The sequence below is a fragment of the Camelus dromedarius genome, chromosome 23, assembly GCF_036321535.1.
Source record: "Camelus dromedarius isolate mCamDro1 chromosome 23, mCamDro1.pat, whole genome shotgun sequence".
Classification (NCBI taxonomy): Eukaryota; Metazoa; Chordata; class Mammalia; order Artiodactyla; family Camelidae; genus Camelus; species Camelus dromedarius.
Window position 1 is genome coordinate 17,384,015 of NC_087458.1, and position 19,302 is coordinate 17,403,316.

Below are 19,302 nucleotides of genomic sequence, written 5' to 3' on the forward strand. Positions count from 1 at the left end.
ATGTATCCGTGTGTATTCTTAAACTCATTTTCAGAAAAGTCTGTAAGGGATATGGTGTTCATTGCCTCTTTTCTCCACTGAAATATAAATTCCATTAGGGTTGGGATTTGGTCTATTTTGTTCTCCATGGTATCCCCAGCTCTGAGTGCTCAATAAATTTTTATTTAATAAGTAAATAAGACCAGCTCTACATACTACCCACAGTTTTCGTAAGGATAAGTTGAAAATAAAATTCTTAGGAAAATCTTAGAAATTCTCAGAGGGAATCTAAAAGGACCTAGTCAAATTTGGGTTGTTTTTATTTCCCATGCTGCAATGGTTCAGATTATACGAAAATTAATTATTATAATAGCTAAGGTTCTCAATTCCTGAGTTGTGCTGAGAGCCATTTTTAATATTTAAAACATCTTACTATAAAATCACATTTACCTAAAATAAGTCTACACCAGCCATTTCAAAAGTCAAGTTTCTTTCATTCTCTAAAAATTGTATCAAGTAATGTCGACCAAATTTTCTAACTTAAGAAATAATGGGAAAAAAGAATGATTTCCTAATCTTACTTAAAATATTTCAATATACTGGTTTCATAAAGAAAATCACAATAAAATACTTAAAATTATGGTGAAATATTTTAATAATAATTTTAAATTATGTGACAAAATATAAGGCATATTTAAATGTTACTGATATCAACAAAAAACCCTGATTTCTGAACACCAAAACATCGGGCAAAAGTACTTTAGCAATCTTATCCAATCTTAAGACATGGATGAAAGCATCAGATCTACATAGTATTCTTTGATGCTTTTGTAAAAATTTTAATTCAGCATATCTTTTATCTCCCATTCTCACCATTATCAACATGTTATATTCTTCAAAATAACTATTTAAAAAGTATCGGCTTTAGATTCAATGGCTTAGCAAAAATGGAACTTGGGAGAAAATGAAAAGGAAGTTACATAAAGAAGAAAAATCAAGTAGAAGTAGTCTTAACAGTGTGAGCTCTGACAATAAAGTACTGAGAGTACTCTAAACAGACAGACCAGAACAGAGACTATGTGCCAGGCACTTGGTAAGTACTTTAAACATTTAATTCTTCCTTAGTCTTCAGGAAAAAACACAATGAGATGACACATAAGCAAGGGGTTGTCTTTCAAAGAAGTTACCTATGAAAAACTATACTGTCACTTTAATGTTTTCTAATATATGTTTCTTACAGTATCTTCTGTAGTTATATAAATCTTCTCTCTATAAAATATTCTTTTAGAGATTCTCAACCTAGAAAAGCATATTAAAGGCTCCAAGAAGACTCTGTAGCAAGAAAACCTGTTTAACTTACTGTTTCCAAAACTCATTTATCATAGAACCTTTTTTCATTAAGCAACTATTAATACTAAAGGAATATATTCCATGGAGCACAGCTGAGAAAAGTTAATTTATTCCAGTGATGTTAACACTGCTCAAAAGTGTATTTGGAATTTATCTTCCTGGCAGAGTCCGTTTATAAGCCACATTTTAAAAATATTTATTACTTTATGATAAAAAAGAGTTCTCTAGAATAGCTGTTAAAGTTAAAGAGTATTTGACAGCCCATATAAAAATGAGCATTTCTCAATTAGACTTGCTATTTATCAGACTTGACTCCTGGAGACTTTATATGGTTCCAGAAATTAAACTTGTCCTCAAAAGCAAGGAAAACTTCCTCCAAAGATAATACTTAAAGCATGTGTTATAGGCTTTGAATGTAACACCAAAGGAGGTTCAAAATGTTTTGAGCAATGATCCATTATCGTGAAAAAGAAAAAGTCTCCCAAGGTATTAATTTTAAAGAACATTAACCATATACGTACATGAATTTATTGACTAAACTAGATCTAACCGCATGTCAGGTACTGTGTTAAGTTCTGGGTATAGATAAAGATGAGGAAAACAAAGCCAGTCCTTGAGCTAGAGGAGCTCAAAGTTTTTTGGTAAAGACAGGCAAATGGATACATAATTTAAGTACTTTATTAGAGGTGAAAATAAAGACATTACTTCCACTGGTAAAGGGTAGGCACAAGATTAGAAAGGCTTAACTGAGACAAAGGCTTATAAACTTATCTTTGATGGCTTGGAGACTGTAAGGGAAAAAAAGGGAGAACAATGCATTTGAGGTTGGCAAGGCATACAAAGAGGCAGTAAATATGACAAGGAGGGTAGTGTCTGATAAATGAGAAGCTTGGTCTGCTAAGAGAAACTGTGTATTGTAGGGTTAAAGGGGAACTTTGGAAAGATAGGTTAAGGTCACAGGTTATGAAGAGCTATATACGAGAAGGAAAAGAATTTAGATTTTTCACATGGGTAATGAATGACTTTATGCAGTGTTCAAAAGCAAAAAATTTTTTTTGATATACAAATAAGCAGATAACCACAACTAAAAAACAAAGATTCAGCTTAGACGCCACGTCCACTGCCAGCCTTTCATGACATCTTCAGACTTGGTCATACATATCTTCTGCGCACATACCATCATGACATTTATCACACTGGATTTTAATTTTATATTGATTTACTTGTGTAGCTTTCTAATTAGACTATAAACTCCCTGAATACAGGGACAGATTTTTTTTATACATTCAGCACTTTAAAAAGTATCTGTCAGAATTGATAAATGTTTGCAGAATAAGTGGTAATTAATTACATATAGTAAAAGAGATAGCAGACACAAAATTTCCAGCTAGAGGACTGGGTGAATGATACTGTTACTATGCACCACCAGTACAGAAGGTAGACTTTTTCAAGGGTAGATGCTGGCAACATTAAGTATCCTTTTGGATACAATAATAATAAAATACCACTTTCTGAGTATCTTTGCATGTTGGGAGAGATTATAGATGCCTTAAATCTATTAAGACTGACAGCATTAGTACTGATAGCAATCTTATAATGTAGAAGGTCTTTTTATTTTAATAAATTTATGGCCATTTTATAGATGCAAGAGTGTATGCTCAAGGAGGTTATGTAACTTATCCAAGGTCCTGCAGGTGGTAAGTGGTAAAAGATAATTTAAAATTAGGCTACTGAATTATAAGGCTTTTTAGGCTACGCCATACTACGTCCCTTTAGGCAGGTGGAAGACATCCATGTGGCAGTTAGCAAGGAATGCCTGGGGCTCAAGAAGGAGGTTTTGAAGATGCCATATACTTAGCATATAGCTGGTAGCTGGTGTCATGGGAACAGTAGACATGTCTTCCCATGTACAGTGGATAGATAAGGTAAGATTAAAAAAGGACTACAGATAGTCTTAGGAACTTCCGATATTTAAGTTATGTTAATGGAGAAGGAAGTTATGATATATTTGTTAAGTTTCTTAGGAATCATAGCCTGATAAGCAAAATGTTCTACCTGTATACTGATTTGGGGTAAACAGATTCTGTGAAAAATAGTTTGCCCTCTAAATTTATTTCAGAGCTTGGTATTTTCTACAATATTTGAACATTTGCAAGAAAAAATACCTAAAGATGCATATTTTCTGAATATGTGAAATGTCATTATCTACGGTAAACATTGAAAGGATACGTGTTTCCTTGATTATGACATCTCTTGTGGCTTGGTGGAAAACCATTTGGTAGAAGACATAAATTATCTGACACACAAATTCGTCATCTTCTTGTTGAGCTGAAAGGGAATAGAAAACTTCAAATAAAAGGATACTCTGCTTATATACCAAATCAAAAAACACTGAGAAGAATAATAGAGAATGAAGAACCTAAAAGGGACGAGGAGACAGGTAAAGAACAATTAGTTTAAATTCTTTATAACATCTGAGTGGCATATATCACTTATGTCTTCGGTGTTTTTCATAAATTACATGATGATGATCGGTGAATAACTTTCATAATATATTTTCAGAAGTTTTAAGTAAATTTGGTTATGGTGAAACTTAATAGGTTAAATTACATTGAAATGCAAAATAAAAAATAATAGTTTGAAAAGAGAAATTACATCATCTCTGAGTTTAAACCAGAATATTTGAGATTGTTCATCTCAAAAGGTTCTATTTGAAGAACTGAGAAACAAAACTGGTTTAAGAGAATAGTAACAGTGCTTTTCTGTAATTTCCACTGTATTTTGCCACCAAGTATAAAGAACTGATTAACTTCTAAGTCCCTAACATAAAATGGCAATACTTACCACCACTGTGGTTCTTTTTATTTATTTATTTATTTATTTTTTGGTCCCTCATAAAAATTGTTCAAATAATTCTAATTTGTGAGATAAATCTGGTACTTTTTTGTTTCTATAATGTTGACCTCACATGAGAAAAACAGTTCTTTAAAAGAAAATCACATCTTCTAAATTCTAAGGTTTTGGTAGAAATTAGACTGTTATAAACAGGTTTTTCCTTTGTTGAATAATGTTAACAAAATTAAAATTTACTTATTGGCATGTAATAATAAGGTAATTTTAGTTTCAAACTAATTAATTATACTAGAAGAAATGAATGTTATGTAATCATACGAGCTAATTAAGAAACGTTTATTATCATACAAAGAATACTTTAACAGAATAGCTGATGACCACTGATTAAAATTTGTAATGGCGAAAGCAAATACTTACAGAAATTGAATTTTTAGGTACTGGCTATGAAATTTTATCTACTAATAGTTTGCTATCAACTCTTGGCAACAGTTCAGTGCTATCTGGTAAGAGATTTAAGGGTTAACAGAACATCCAACTAGTTGGGTAGAATAAATTGTGGGCCCCTCAAAGTCCATTTGTTCCAAATAAATTCCTTCACTAACTTGCCAAAGTATCACTCTCTTATACTACCTGGGCTAAAATTTTATTCATTACTCTCTCAGTATATATTGTTCCTCACTTAACCCCAAGGGTTTTAATCTTGAAAATTCATATATTTCTTAAGAAGAGTAGTATACAGCCTCTGTCTGTGATAACCACATATCAGAGAACAACAGAATACAGTAAAATACTGGGCTGGCTGTCAGCTTGCTTTATTTCAGCTCTCTCAGTCATAAACAATGTGGGACAGCAATTCAAGGACACAGGTCATTTGGTTTCAACTTTCTCTAGCTCACCACATAATCCTCATTCTCATTCTGCCAACTACATTGTCTTTATGTTCACCTACTAACTACCTAGTCTTAATTATTCTAACTTGCAAACTCCTAGTTACCAAAGCAAATACATATATACTATTTGTAGAAATACTTCAAACATGGAGGAATTATCTTTAGATGATAATTATCTTTAAAATGCATTATGTTAAAGAATTTACAAATTAAACTTTTAAAGATTCAGGAGAGAAAAATGGACAAAGGCTTCAAATAGGCACTTCATGTTATTAGCCATACCTAAAGGTCAATACACACAAACAGGTATTTAATTTAATTATTAGGGAGAGGCAAGTTAAAACCACAAATGAGATACCACCAGGCTACAGTTGAACAGACTGGATGTCCAGATATGCTGGTGATGCAGAACAGCTGGAACTTTTGCACATTGCTGGTAGGACTAAAAACTGCCACAACTACTTTGGAAAACAGATTGGAATTATTTCTAAAGCCACATACATGCATACTCTGTGACCCAGCAATTCTGCTCCTACGTATGTGTCTAATAGAAATGAGTAAATATGTTCAGTAAATGAAAGGTTTAAGAATGTTCATAGGAGCATTATTTATAATAGCCCTTCTCCCTTAAAAAACAAATAAAAACAACCACCCTACTATCAATCAATAGCAGAAAGGAAAAACAGTGGTATATTTACACAGCAATAAAAAACACACTTCTGTACACAACATAGATGAATCTCACATTTATAATATAGGGCAAAAGAAACAAGAATCTATTTACAAAAAGATGAAAACCAAGCAAAGTTAATCTATGGTGATAAAAGAAAGAACAGAAACCACTTTGGAGAAGGTGGAGATGACTGGGAGGTAGCAGAAGGACTTCTAGGTACCGGGAATATTCTATTTCCTTATATGAGTGAGAACGACACAAGGGTGCTCACTTTGAAAATTCACTGTACTATAAATACTTACAATTTGTGTGTTTTTCTTTATGTATACTTCAAAAAAGGCTATTAAAAATAATACAAAATGCATATATATTATACCTGGTATGGGAAAAAACTTAGTGTCTTTTTAGGTTTCACATATTAATATACTTAACATCTATACTAGCTACTTTTAATGTATATCTGCTATAAACTGAATTACATTCTTCCAAAATTCGTATGTTGAAGCCCCAACCCCAAATGTCACTGCATTTGGAGATAGGGTTAAATGAAGTTAACAAGGGTAGAATTCTGAACCCATAAGATTATGAACCTTGTAAGAAGGGACACCAGAGCACTTCTGGGTGCTAGTTCCTACCCTACTCCTCTGTCATGTGAGGATGTGAGGACACATTAAGTGGCCTTCTGCAAGCCAGGAAGAAAGACCTCACCAGAATCAAACTGCCTGCACCTTGACCTTAGACTTCCTAGCTTCCAGAACTATGAGAAAATATATTTCTGTTTTTAAGCCACCCAGTCTGTGGTATTTTGTTATGACAGCCTGGGCAGACTAACACAAGGTCCTAGAGAACGTGGCCCAAATAGAACGCTGTTAGATTCAGACAAATTTTGTATGCAGTGTGGACAGCAATGGACCCTGCCCCCTTAAGAGCAATGCAAAGGTAAGGGGAAGACTATCTACGCCTCCACTGTTCAATGCTGTAGCCACAAACTACTGTGGCTAGTTAAATTTAATTTAAAATTCAGGTTCTCGTTCCCAACAGCCACATTTCAAGTATTCAGTTGCCACATGGGTTGGAAGAGCAGAAAGAGAACACTTTATTCACTGCAGAAAGTCTGGAGGACAATACTACGTATGGATCCAGGTGGGAATATGCTTAGAATTAGCTTCCAAATAAAACTTTTCTGATTAGAAATCACGATATTTAAAAAAGAGTTTGCACAAGATAGGAGGTACACTTAACCAACAGAAAGTTCAAAAGAAAGAAGAAATGATAGAATATTAGTTGTTAAAGGCTCATAAGAGGAGGGTAGTATGTGTAAAACTGGCCCTGAATCACTTTACAGTAACATTCTTAACTTTGCAGCCTAAAGCTATTTGATTTTACTCTACCTAATCCCAGGGAAAGGTATATTTAATTCGTTTTTCTTAACTATATACAATTTAAGTTGTTATGACTAAAACAATAAGATAAATAATATTTCATGATTGTAGACTCCATATATAAAAATCTAAACTCATAAGCTGTTTCTATATTAGCATAAAAATAAATTAAGACAAACAAACTAATTTACCATTTAGCAACTCAATGAGTGCAGGGATTATCCCAGATTTGGCTAGCAATGCAGCACAAGAGTCATCCATAGATACAGTTCCAATCATTATAACCACTTCTAAAACAAGGTCATCTTCTGCAGCACCTAGTAAAGTCAAATCATAGAAAGCTTTAATTGAAGTGCCCTGATACAAACCTTTTTATATTGCCAAAACCAAGCCACAGAAAAGATACTGAAAGCTATTAAATCAGTTCTTATGAATCCTTAACACACTTATAAATTTGTCCTTTTCCCAAAATTCCATGTTCCCTGATGACAGTTTATGGTGAAAGGGGCGGCAGAAAAGTGGAAATAAGTCTGGAAATACAAATGAATGACAAAGTAAACAAGGAAAACAGAAGAGTCATTTGAATACTTCAAAGAACTTTACGTGTGCGTGCGCACTCATGTGTAGAGGGGGATGGTGTCTGGTAATCTAAAGAAGGCAGGAAAAAAAAAAGAAGAAGGCAGAATAGGAAAGGGAAACTAATATTAAGAAAACAGATTGTTAGAGAAAAGAGTATATACGTATAAAAGGAGAACTAGTGACTGCCTTTCTGAGAGACAGAAAGGAGAAGTAGGTCTAGAACTAGAGGCGTGGGAAGAAAATGTGTTACCTACTATAATCATGGCAAAACACTGCTCTAGCAGCCTTCCCTACAACGTAAAGAAATAACTTAATGATTACGCATAAGTGAAATATTTAGCACAGACCTGGCTTTAGTTTATCCTTGAGGTACGGAACCAGCTTGTACTCCTTAAGAACCAATTCCCAGTCTAAGTCTGGAATGGTCAAATTTGCTAGAGTTCCTAGACATTCGATCACAAACTCCTCCTCTTCATCATTAGAGATCTGAGCTGCAAGGTCCCCAACATAATCCTGAATAAAACAATTTTATTTAAAATTTAAAATATGATTTTTGCAGAAGAATCAATCTAAATAATTTAACCCATAGGAAAAATAAGTATCAAATGTGATTCTCTTGTTTTAATAACCTTGAGGAGACTACGTTAAGGGAGACTATGGTGAACTGGTTTAAGGCAAGAAAACTAGAGTGAGGATAGAAAGGTTGGAGATAGGAATAATAACAGAAAAAGAATATTAAAACTTAGGTTGAGATTTCTGGAAGCTAAACTTACAAGGTAGTTGATAACAGAAGGACCAATTTGGGTCATGAGTTAATATTTGATAAGAGCTCAGTAAGAGTTCTAATTCCAAGTGTAGCACTTTAAAGCTTCGATTCTCAGGCTATTTTTATAGACAGAAAGCCAAAAACTGTACTTACAATAAATAAATTTTTAGTTGGTCCATCATGCTGGGAAATGTTTCTAATCATTTTCATCAGCAATGGGTCCTTGAACTTCAGAGCCCTCTTCATGAGCATTTTCAGCCCATTTCCTAGTAACAAAAATAAAACTCCCCTAATAAAATTAAGGGTCATTTAAATTTAATGATTTTTAATTTATAGTTCTCAAAGAAAACCCCAGTTTACACACAGAAAATGCATAAATCTTGGGTACAAAATTGGTTAATTTTAATAAATGTATGTCCCTATGAATTCATATCCAGAGTAAGATACAGAATATTTCCATTTAGTCCAGAAAGTTCCCTTGTGCCCCTTCCCAGTCAAACTTATCCCCCAAATACAATTACTCTTCTTTTCTCCTCCTTTTCCTCTTCCTCCTCTTCCTCTTTTCCTTATTTTTGCTTTTTAAACACAGATTAGCTTTGCTTCTTCTAGAATTTCACATAAATGGAAACACACAGTATGTATTCTTTTGTGTATGAAAATATGTACCACAAATTTTAAAAATGTAAATACCTTTTGACCAAGAAAAACTGTACACCTAGGAATTTATTCTAGAATATAAAATGGAGATGTGAGGATTCAGAGAAAGGAAAATTGCTGCAGCATTGCTTGTAACAGAAAAGGAGCGGCAATACACTATCCAAACTAGCAGATTAAACTATGGGAAATCCCTTAATGGATTATTTTGCAGCGATTAGCAATTGTATTTTATAAAAGCATTCAGTCACATGAAAATGACAGTCAGATATTATTAACTTAAAAAAAGCTTAAAAAAAAGTCACCATATATTTTTAAATTAACTATATGCAAAAGCAATGTATCAAAGTTTTATCTGATTATCTTTGGATAGTGAGGGTAAAATTTTAATTTTTTTTCCTATTTGCTCATTTGTACTTTTTATAATGAACATGCATACTTTTCAAATAAGAAAAAGCTATTGAGCAGACTCTAAAATATCCTAATCCACAAGTCATTTTATGTAGGTATTAGAAAAATGAATACCTAATACATTTGTATTGTAACATCTTACACTGTAACAGATTGCTTTGCAAATAAAAAGTTTTGTTTTATATAGAAAATGTTTTTAAAAATGAAATTTCAATTTGGGGTAACTGATTAAATGGTTTGTAAACTATTACTGAAGGGTAAGTATGTTTTACTCATGATGTAAGAATTTTCTGAGTGTTTTTAAGGATTATATTTAAGGATTATACCTATAATTTAAAAAACTATCTGAAAATAGGATTTACGTATTTACTTTAATTATTAATTCCTAGGTTATCTATTAAGCTCAAAGGCACTAACCTTCACAGATAAGCTGTACATTCCTTTTATTAGCAGCAAGATTAATGCAGAAAGAAATGAGTTCCAAGTCTATTCGTTCATCTGAACATTCAAAGAGCATCTTCATTAACTAGCAAGAAGCACAGGACAAATTTTACTCAAAAAAACCCCCCAAAACACACAAAAAACAGAAGCAATATTTTATTACAATGTGTTATCTTAGTTTGTATGTTGGAAATAATATAATTACATTTTCAACATAGAAATGGTAGACTTTATTGAATAACAGAATAAATAAATGCTTAATGGATTATTAGATGATCAGCAATAAATGTAAATATCCAAGGACAGTGGAGAATATAGGATAAATATTAGATAAAACCTTTGCATTTAAGGAATTTAAAATACTGTATGGAAGTAGAACATTCTGAGCAAAGAAAATAGCTTGTGCAGACGTTACATGGCGGGAGAAACGTCATTCTTTTCAAGAACTGGAACAAGTCAAGTATGGTTGGAAATAGGGTAAGAAAATGTGGCAAAACCATCCAAAGGGCTAGAGGAAAAGTCCAGGTAAGATGTTGGCTGCCTGGATTAGGTAGGGCAGTGGGGATATAGATAATAAGGATGCATCATAGATATATGCAGGAAAGAGAGTCAAACTGGGATTTAATAACTGGCTAGACTATGGCAAAGATGAAATAATCTTAATTTATTGGATATACATTTAACAGATTGTGCTACCTATCTATATATTAACTGTCAATTAAAATTAAACTACAAATTAATAAAAATGTAGGTGATAATCCTTTAATGTAAATACATAATAGTACGTTTTTCATACTCTAATTAAACACCTACTATAGATTCTTCCAAATTTCTACTTTTTAATATAAAGCCATATTGATATAAGCTTTTTTATAATAACAAAAATCTATTTGTTATATCAAAGCAATGCTTAGTAAGGCAAAATATCTGTTGCTATTTATTTGAAATTAACCTCGTAGTATGAAATTTGCCCTTAAAAATGGTATTACAGGTGATTTATTAGAAGCTGAGGTTTTGCTTTGCTTTGCTTTTGTAATTTCCATGTTAAGTCCCGTGGTATAATAATCAGGAGCTAGCTTTTTAAAAAATAGTGCATGGTTTGAAATCTTATCCAATCCCCACAACTGAAAATCATGAGAAATCAGGACCAAATGAGAATGAAATATATCATGATATAGAATTAGCTTTTCATAATAAGAAAGAGAAACAATTCAATTTTAATTAAAGCATTTACATTTTAAAATAATACTTTAGTTAAAACTCCCCATGCAACATTATGTCTTTAATTTGATTGCTACTCATAGCACTTCAAAAGTAAGTGTAATTACTGACAACTAGGAAATATTAAAACTAGATTTGCTCTGTTTTAACTATGTCCATTGTCATCTTTTACTAATTTAACAGGAAGGCACTAAAAGGACTTCAGTCTGTGCAGTGAAGAGGCAATAGTGTTCAATCAGACAAGTCCCATATTGAGTATCAGATACCAAAGACCCAGGACTGAAATCACTGTGTCTAGACTCTCTGGCACCTGACTTCACTTATTTACCAGTGACCAGAGGCCAACCCCCACAGCTCTCTGTATTCACATACACCTCTACCACCCCCACCCCCCTACCCAAACATCTTTGAATGATTATGGCAGAACTCTGCATGCCTCAGGAATCTCTTCTGACTGGCTACTCCCTAACTCTGCTGTTTGAAGTGATGCTCTGGTTTCTGAACTTCAGCAGATAATGGCAGGCAGGAGCAAAGGGGGCTGTCAGAAAGGACGTTTACCAGCATTCAGCTAAAAAGAAGCATGTAGATCAAAGAGGGGCCAAATAGGACAACTGTGGTGGAAAACATGTGGATTACTATGAAGATTCTTGCACACTGTTCTAGGGTAAAATATTAAATAACACCATGACATCATTACCTAAACATGTACTTTGATTGGCCATTCTATTACCAATAAATACTTTTATAAGCATCTGGATGGCATTTGCACCTATTTAAACAAAACATGCATCTTAGAGGTCTAAATAACAATGAACTGTTAATGTGTACTTTTAACTATTATTAGAATACAACCATTAACTCCTGGTTATCCCCAAGTATGCTTACCTAAAACAATTCACCCACTGAGGCCATTAAGATCATATATAAAGACTTGCTTTGGCCCCCAAATTTTACACAATAGTGGCTTAACAGAGGAAAAAAATTAGAATATATTGGATAATTAGAGGCAATAAAGTAAAGGAGAAGCAAAGCAACATAACATTGGGAGAGATTATGAGGCATGTTTAATTTATAATCACCTACTCTGAATGTTAAATAATTTACAAAAGCAAACACTAATCTAATTATAGGTTTACATTAGAGCATGTCACAATCTGTTTCCACGGAAGTCCAGCTCATTAAGACTGAGAAATCAATAGAATCATGTTTTTCCCCCAAGAAATCATAATCATGCACCACATACAACCTCATTAGGTTAATTTAATTTATGAAATGCTATTCCATGAGCACAATGTTAAGACATTGTTTATTTGGACTAATAAAATTCTGATGAAGAAATTTTTGGAAGCATAGGTTTATCATATAAAACACATATAAGGAAAGGAGTATTTAAATTGGACTCTGAGTGGTTCCAAAATAATGAAAAAGATTTGATATTTTACTAATGGCACCTTATTTTTGTACAGTGTTTTACAGTTTATAAAGCTCCTCTACATATATACATATATCTCATGCAGTCAAAGAATATGACCATACCTCACATTCTTTTTGATCACTGAAATAAGCATGAATGACAACTGAACCACTGTTTTTCTACTTTCAAAGTTATTTTAGGCTTCTCATTTGAAAAATTCATCTGCAACACTTGACAATCTTATTAAACAAAAATTAATATGCATAATTTCAAAGTGAACAGAGTATTACATTAACTCTAATATATTCAAAACCTCAAATATGGCTTTATTTAATAAGTAGGTTAACCAGCTGCCGTCACAAATGAATTTGAAGCTTTGCTAGTAATCACTTCAAGTAGCCATTACTTCTGAAAGAAGTATCTTTTTAATTCCTGCAGAAAGCTTGAAAATTTCAATTTAATCCCAGGGTTTTTTCCCCCCATGTTTCTTTTATTTTACAATGTACTTCTTACAGTATACTTTATAATTGGCACTGGGTGTCAATTAAATCATGTCAACTTTTCCTTAAATATGTCAAAATCGAGCCTTATAAACTAGAAGTTATAGGTGGATAGCACTTTAGGAACAAATATATTCTAGAGTATCACTTGGTTTCTTAAATAAGGCCTCATACTAAAAACTTTCAGGATGTTTACATCATAATTTGTTAATACATCCTCACTTTTGTTACCAGGGCTGAGCTTTTAAAAAGGAAATACAATAAACAAAAAACCAAAAACATCGACCACTGAGTTTTGGAAAATTTTGTTCATGAAATACAGACCATAAATATTCTGAAAACCCCCTTGCAGAAATGTTTGAAGTTAGAAAATTATCTGGCAAGAAAACAAGCATGAATATTGTCCTTGAAAAATCTACAGACAAAATCTTCAACTGCAATAATAACAATGTCTCAAAAGTAACCTAAGTAGGCTCTTGTTTCTGATTATTTATTTAAAATAACGTTTAATATTTTATATTTGAGACTATACATTCCAAAAGAGAAGGGTAACTCCTAATTTAGGATTCAATAAAATAAGTTTTTCTTCCCTTTTTAGTTTACATTTATTTCTCTTTAATGTTATTCTCTTTAAACCTAATCTGGATAAAAACAGTCAATCTCAGCAATTCTTTTATCCCTGCTTACCAATTCACATCCTGTAGGCAATGAAGTTCCTACAATCCTAAACGGGATTGGAAAAGGAACATCCTTTGCAACCGCAAAGCAAAAATCTTTGGAACATATGGAGTGAGACTGTAGTAAATCACCTGTAATCCCCCTTTGACATGGCTACTCTTTTACTGAAAACTTGTTTGACAAAGAGTTTGATTACACTTTACATGGACTATAGTCTGACATGCGTTATCTCTATAAGAAGCCTTGTCTTGTTAAGATAAAATATACTGTATATTCTTTGAATGACATCTATTTTCTATAAACAAGCAAGTTTTTTAATTACAAACAAGTTTTTTAATTACATGGAAAGTGTTAAAATTCTAGAATAGCAAATTCAATTTTTAGAACTGCCTTGTTAATTTGGGATGACTAGAAGGACGGTCAAAAGAATTAACAGAAAGAAAAAGTATGGTCTATTTTTTACTACATATTCATTATTTGTCAAATAATATATACTTAATAACTTACATTAGGCTAATAAGGAATTGCCTAGTCATCTTAAAAGATTTAATTAATGACTTACTATTCATATTCTTCTAAAGTGTCTTTCAAAGTGTCATTTTTATTGTATATTATACATCCTACAATTTTGCTTTTTGTAATTTAGAAAGCCATTTTATAAAAAATAATCTAATATTAAAAATCAGCCCAACTAGTATTCCAATCATCATATAGTATTCAAATGAGTAGAGCTCTGTAAATAATAAAGATTAATGGCACATTAGTGATTCTATGAATATAAATTCCCTAAAAGTTAAATCGTATCTGTATAGAATCTTTACCCTGATAACATAGTCCATGAAAAAAAAATCACTAAACTCCTTCAAGACAAACAGACCTAACATATGAAATATATCAAGCAACTGAGTTATAACAAAAATTTTTCTCGAGAATAGTGCTATAAAAATAAAAGAATTTTGATGATGTATTTTCCCATCTGAGAATGCAAAGCATTTAGAACCATCTGCCACAAACAAAATTAAAGGGCAAATGACAGAGTTGGGAAATGTCTGTAATATGACAAAGAGTTAAAATATTTATTTATATATACAGATCTTATTTAGTAATCCTAAAATATTGACATGCCAATGTAAAAATTAGCAAGGGACATATGAATGATTTATAACATAATAGGGATAACAAATATATGAAAAAAATGTTCAACCTCACCAATATTCATAGAAATGCAAATAAAAAGAAATAGAGACACTCCACTATAGTATCCAGTGTTGTTAACAGTGAAATGTTAGTTGGAAATATTTCATGTCTTCTTAGAAGGTAATTTGGCCAGATTGTGTCAAATACACAAACGTTCATACCTTTGGATCTAGTAATTCTACTTTCAGGAATTTAAACTAAAGAGAAAGTCAGAGATGTGGATAAGCTTTTACATACTGTGATATATACTTCACATTATTTCATTTGCTTACATATGTTTACTTGTAACAGTTTTTATGTGATAAACTAGAAAAAACTAAACATAATTTAATGTTTAAATTATGGTACATTTATGCAATACAATATTATATGACTATTAGAAATAATTTCTGAAGAATGTTCAATGACATGGGAGAGTAGTTCATAATCTATTAAGTAAATAAAGCAATATATAACTACATATGGCATATAATCTCAATACATTATTTTTTAATTATGTAGAAGAAAATGTACCAAAATGTTAAATGGTTATCTCTGGGTTTGGGATAACAGAACGTTATCTTCATTTTTATACTGTTCTGTACTTTCCAGATTTTGTATAACAAATTTATATTACTGTTCAAGATGGATTTTTTAAAGGAAAAAGCTATCTGGCAAATCAAGAGAAGAAAATGAAAAACATACTTTTTGAATGCCTTTTTAAAAAAACACTTAAGCCACTTACCTGTGGTATACAGTCAGTATATGCAAACATTGATTTAAAGCGGTCATCCATACTTATGTGGTAAAGAACACACATTGCTATTTGTTTGTAGTTTTCATTGCCTAGAAATAAGAAATCATGGATATGGTGACATTTTATATTATGCATGCCTTGCATGGGATGACCATAAGCAAATTAATTTTTTTGTACAACACACTAAATTACTGCATTAAAACTTTTAAACTCCTAAATCAAAAAATTTCTTATATAACCCTAAATTTAGAAATTATTTTGAGCTCCTCATTTCAGTTCCAAAGTTTGGAGCACACTATCTGTGAAAAATCACTAATTTCCAGGAATATATGTATTTTGCAAGGTGTTTTTTTGGAAAAAAATTAACCACCAGCCCACCATAAAGTAGATTTAACCATTGGCCTCCCTATCCTTACTGTTTTATCAAAATATATGATTAATACATTTTACTGACAGTAATGTTTTAGAAGCAGTAAACATAGTAACAATGTATTAGAAATTGTAAACAAAGAAGTATTTTTAATTCCTATGAATCAGACACTAGAAAAATAACATAAATGATAGAAGAATTAGAATAGTATTTGCAACATTACAAAAAATATGTGACTACAAAATGCTAAAGGGTATAAACTAAGCGTAGTCTAAGGATTGTCTCAGAACTTCTAAGGTAAGATTACTCTAGTTTTATACACCTTGAAACAGAAAAAAGAAAAGTGAATAATGTATCTTAGATCTGTAGATATATCTTAGATTCTTGTACTCCTCCTACAAGCTTTCTGACAGACCATATTTCAAGGACCTATTTATGATCTCAAAGTCAGTGGCTAGACTAGAAAGAGTGAGAAAAGTTGTTTAGCCAAAAAATTTCTTTTTGAAAATTTTGGGCTATGAGAAGTCCTTGGAGATATCTGAAGTTTAAAAAAAAAAAAATCTAGCATATAAGTAAATGTAGCTGACAAATAATATATCAAGAAAATTTTAAATATATTTTAACACAGAGGATAAATTCAGCACCTTTATCCTTGTGTCTACCATAGTAAAAAAATTTCTAAATACTTAAGAGTTTTTTCAAAAAACTATTTTATATTCTTACCTAATTTTTTTCAGATATTAGGCACATCTTTAAAAGGTGGCTAGAAATTCTTAGAGGACAAACTTTGGTATTCTCACAGGCTTAGTATAGCACATGGAAGTTTCTCAATAAATATCTGCTGATTGATTCAGTTTTTAGTATTTAAAAAACATGGTGACAATAGTTAACAATACTGTATTGTATATTTGAAAATTGCTAACAGAGTAATCTTAAAAGTTCCCACCACCAGAAAAAAAAGCAAAGTAATTATGTGAGGTGATAGATGTGGTAACTAACCTTAGAGTGGTAACCTTATAGTTAACTAACCTTATATATTTTATAATATACACATATATCAAATCATTATACCTTAAACTTATATTCTGCTATATGTCAATTAGATCTCAAGAAAGCTGGAAAAAAACCAATGTTATATTTTTAAAAATCAGAGGCTAAAACTAAAAAAGCAAGCACATTTAGTCAAGGACAGAAATTACTGGTTCTACAAGATCTTCATATTTGACACAGAAGTGTTTTAAGTGAAAGTTTCCAGGGGTCTTTTGCAAGTAAACGGAAAAAATATAGTGACGCTTTCTCTAGCCTCTTGTTTTCCTGCAGCTGATATGTTAGATAACAATATCTCATGTGGTAAGGAAGAACAATGTGCATCTTCAAAGCAATCTGTCAAATAAATGTTTTCATCCCTATGTTTCAGATGAGGAACCCAACACTTAGAGAAAAATAAATACTTGCTACACAGCCTTGTAAGCAGTTGAGCAGGTATTTAAACACAGGCCTCTCTGATCTCCACATCTTCACCAGAGGTCAAGTTATATACACCAGAGGTATATTATAATATATCTCAAATAATTTTCTATCTAAGGTGAAACAGTCTTTCAAGTAAGATATTATGATCAGATATAAAAGACTGACATACACTGACATATGATAGACTAAAACACATTTTTAAAACAGAATTTTTTAAAATAAAGACTTTTGCATCTTCTAAAATCGGCTAAAGCCTATTTCCTATGGCTTTCAGTATCAGTGTAAAAAAGAATCATTGGGATTAAAAAAAAACAATAAAACCTAGCATATGTTTGTCAGATGAATACATATTAGTAAACATTTTCATTTTAACTAAAAATATCTATGAATTCACTAACTCAACCACTTGTACAATAACATATGCAGGAACTGTATTTTATATGTGAAATAATAAATACTTATTTTATCTGATATTTTATGCCTTCTTCTCTATAGCATTATACTTTATAAACAATTTGCAGAATAAAATGTCCAGGTCAAAGCATTTTGAGCAAATGTCAGTCTCTTCTATTATCTCAAAAACTTCACTACACAATCTATGGAGAAAAGAGAAGTGGAATTAGATAAGCTCTAAAGATAATGACTACAGACTTAGATAAAAAGTTAAGGTATAATACAGGAGAAAGTAAAATTCAACAGTCATACGATGAAGACTAGTTAAGTCAGACACACAAGTTAGCTATAGGAAACACAGGATTCTGTAGGAAATACTAAGTATTTTGAGGTGAGGGTTTTATTTGGAGGAAAATGTACTGTAAAAATTGTGAAATTACTTCAAAAACAAGAGAAGTAGAGACTAACTGGGTGTTCCCAACCGCAATGTTCTGTTCTTGGGATCAGAGCAATCTAAATAGAAAAGACTTGTAGATTTTAATAAATCACATTGTTACACTACTGAAGGCATTCATTTATATTATTCTAATATAAAACACACTTGCTAGGAAAACAGACCTTTGCATAGGCTTTCATGACATGTAAGTTAAAAATGAAAAATCCAATTTTATTCCCCAGAAGGAAAGTATCCCTTAGGGTTTGATCAGTTTATACTTCACAGTGTTTAGGTTTTTCCAGGTACTGAGATGTTTAAAAATTTCTTCAAGTAAAGTCCCATAGCAAACTCATATTCTGGAGACAAGACTCTTTTCCCCTGATATTCCAGTTTCTTTCTATATGTGGTTCAGCTGTGGGTAGGTTCTAGTCCTACTTAGTTTTTACAAAATATTATTTGAAGATATTTTCCTCTATGTAGTAAATTCACTGAAAAGTAGGATTCCAAGTCACACAACTTACTAAGTCAATGGTAAAAGAAACAAGTCAATAATCAATACAAAGGATTTTTAATATCAAAATAAATCATCAAACATGTTAAAATTCAACGTGGAACTAGGAATATTAATTAATATGCTACTCTATGTTTGAGGAGAGTCTGTGTCTACTGCTGGTGTCAATGAAAAGATTCTAAAATGTAATGTTCTAAAGTGGTACAGCAATTCATGTAAGGTGAGAGGAAAGAAAGATTTGCTTGTAAGAGATCTGTACTCCATAAAAAAATAACAAGGAAGGTGCTCTAGAGCTAATTATACATCTATATATCTATCACTTCCAAAGGGTAACTCCAGATAAGGGGTATGTGATAAAACAGAAAGACTGTAGAAGAATCCTAAAATTGTAATAATTT

The 19,302-nt window shown here is 31.8% G+C and overlaps 1 protein-coding gene across 2 annotated transcripts in view; it reads right to left on the bottom strand.

Moving 5' to 3' along the window:
* KIFAP3 (kinesin associated protein 3) overlaps positions 1-19,302 on the bottom strand; it is a 127,910-nt gene that overhangs the window by 43,787 nt on the left and 64,821 nt on the right. For both annotated transcript variants that reach the window (XM_010984495.3, XM_010984496.3), the window contains exons 11-16: positions 15,713-15,813; positions 9,955-10,063; positions 8,626-8,738; positions 8,054-8,219; positions 7,319-7,444; positions 3,559-3,657 (exon numbers count right to left, since the gene is read on the bottom strand). In XM_010984495.3, coding sequence (XP_010982797.1) covers positions 3,559-3,657; positions 7,319-7,444; positions 8,054-8,219; positions 8,626-8,738; positions 9,955-10,063; positions 15,713-15,813 — 714 coding nt within the window. The remainder of the gene's footprint in view (positions 1-3,558; positions 3,658-7,318; positions 7,445-8,053; positions 8,220-8,625; positions 8,739-9,954; positions 10,064-15,712; positions 15,814-19,302) is intronic.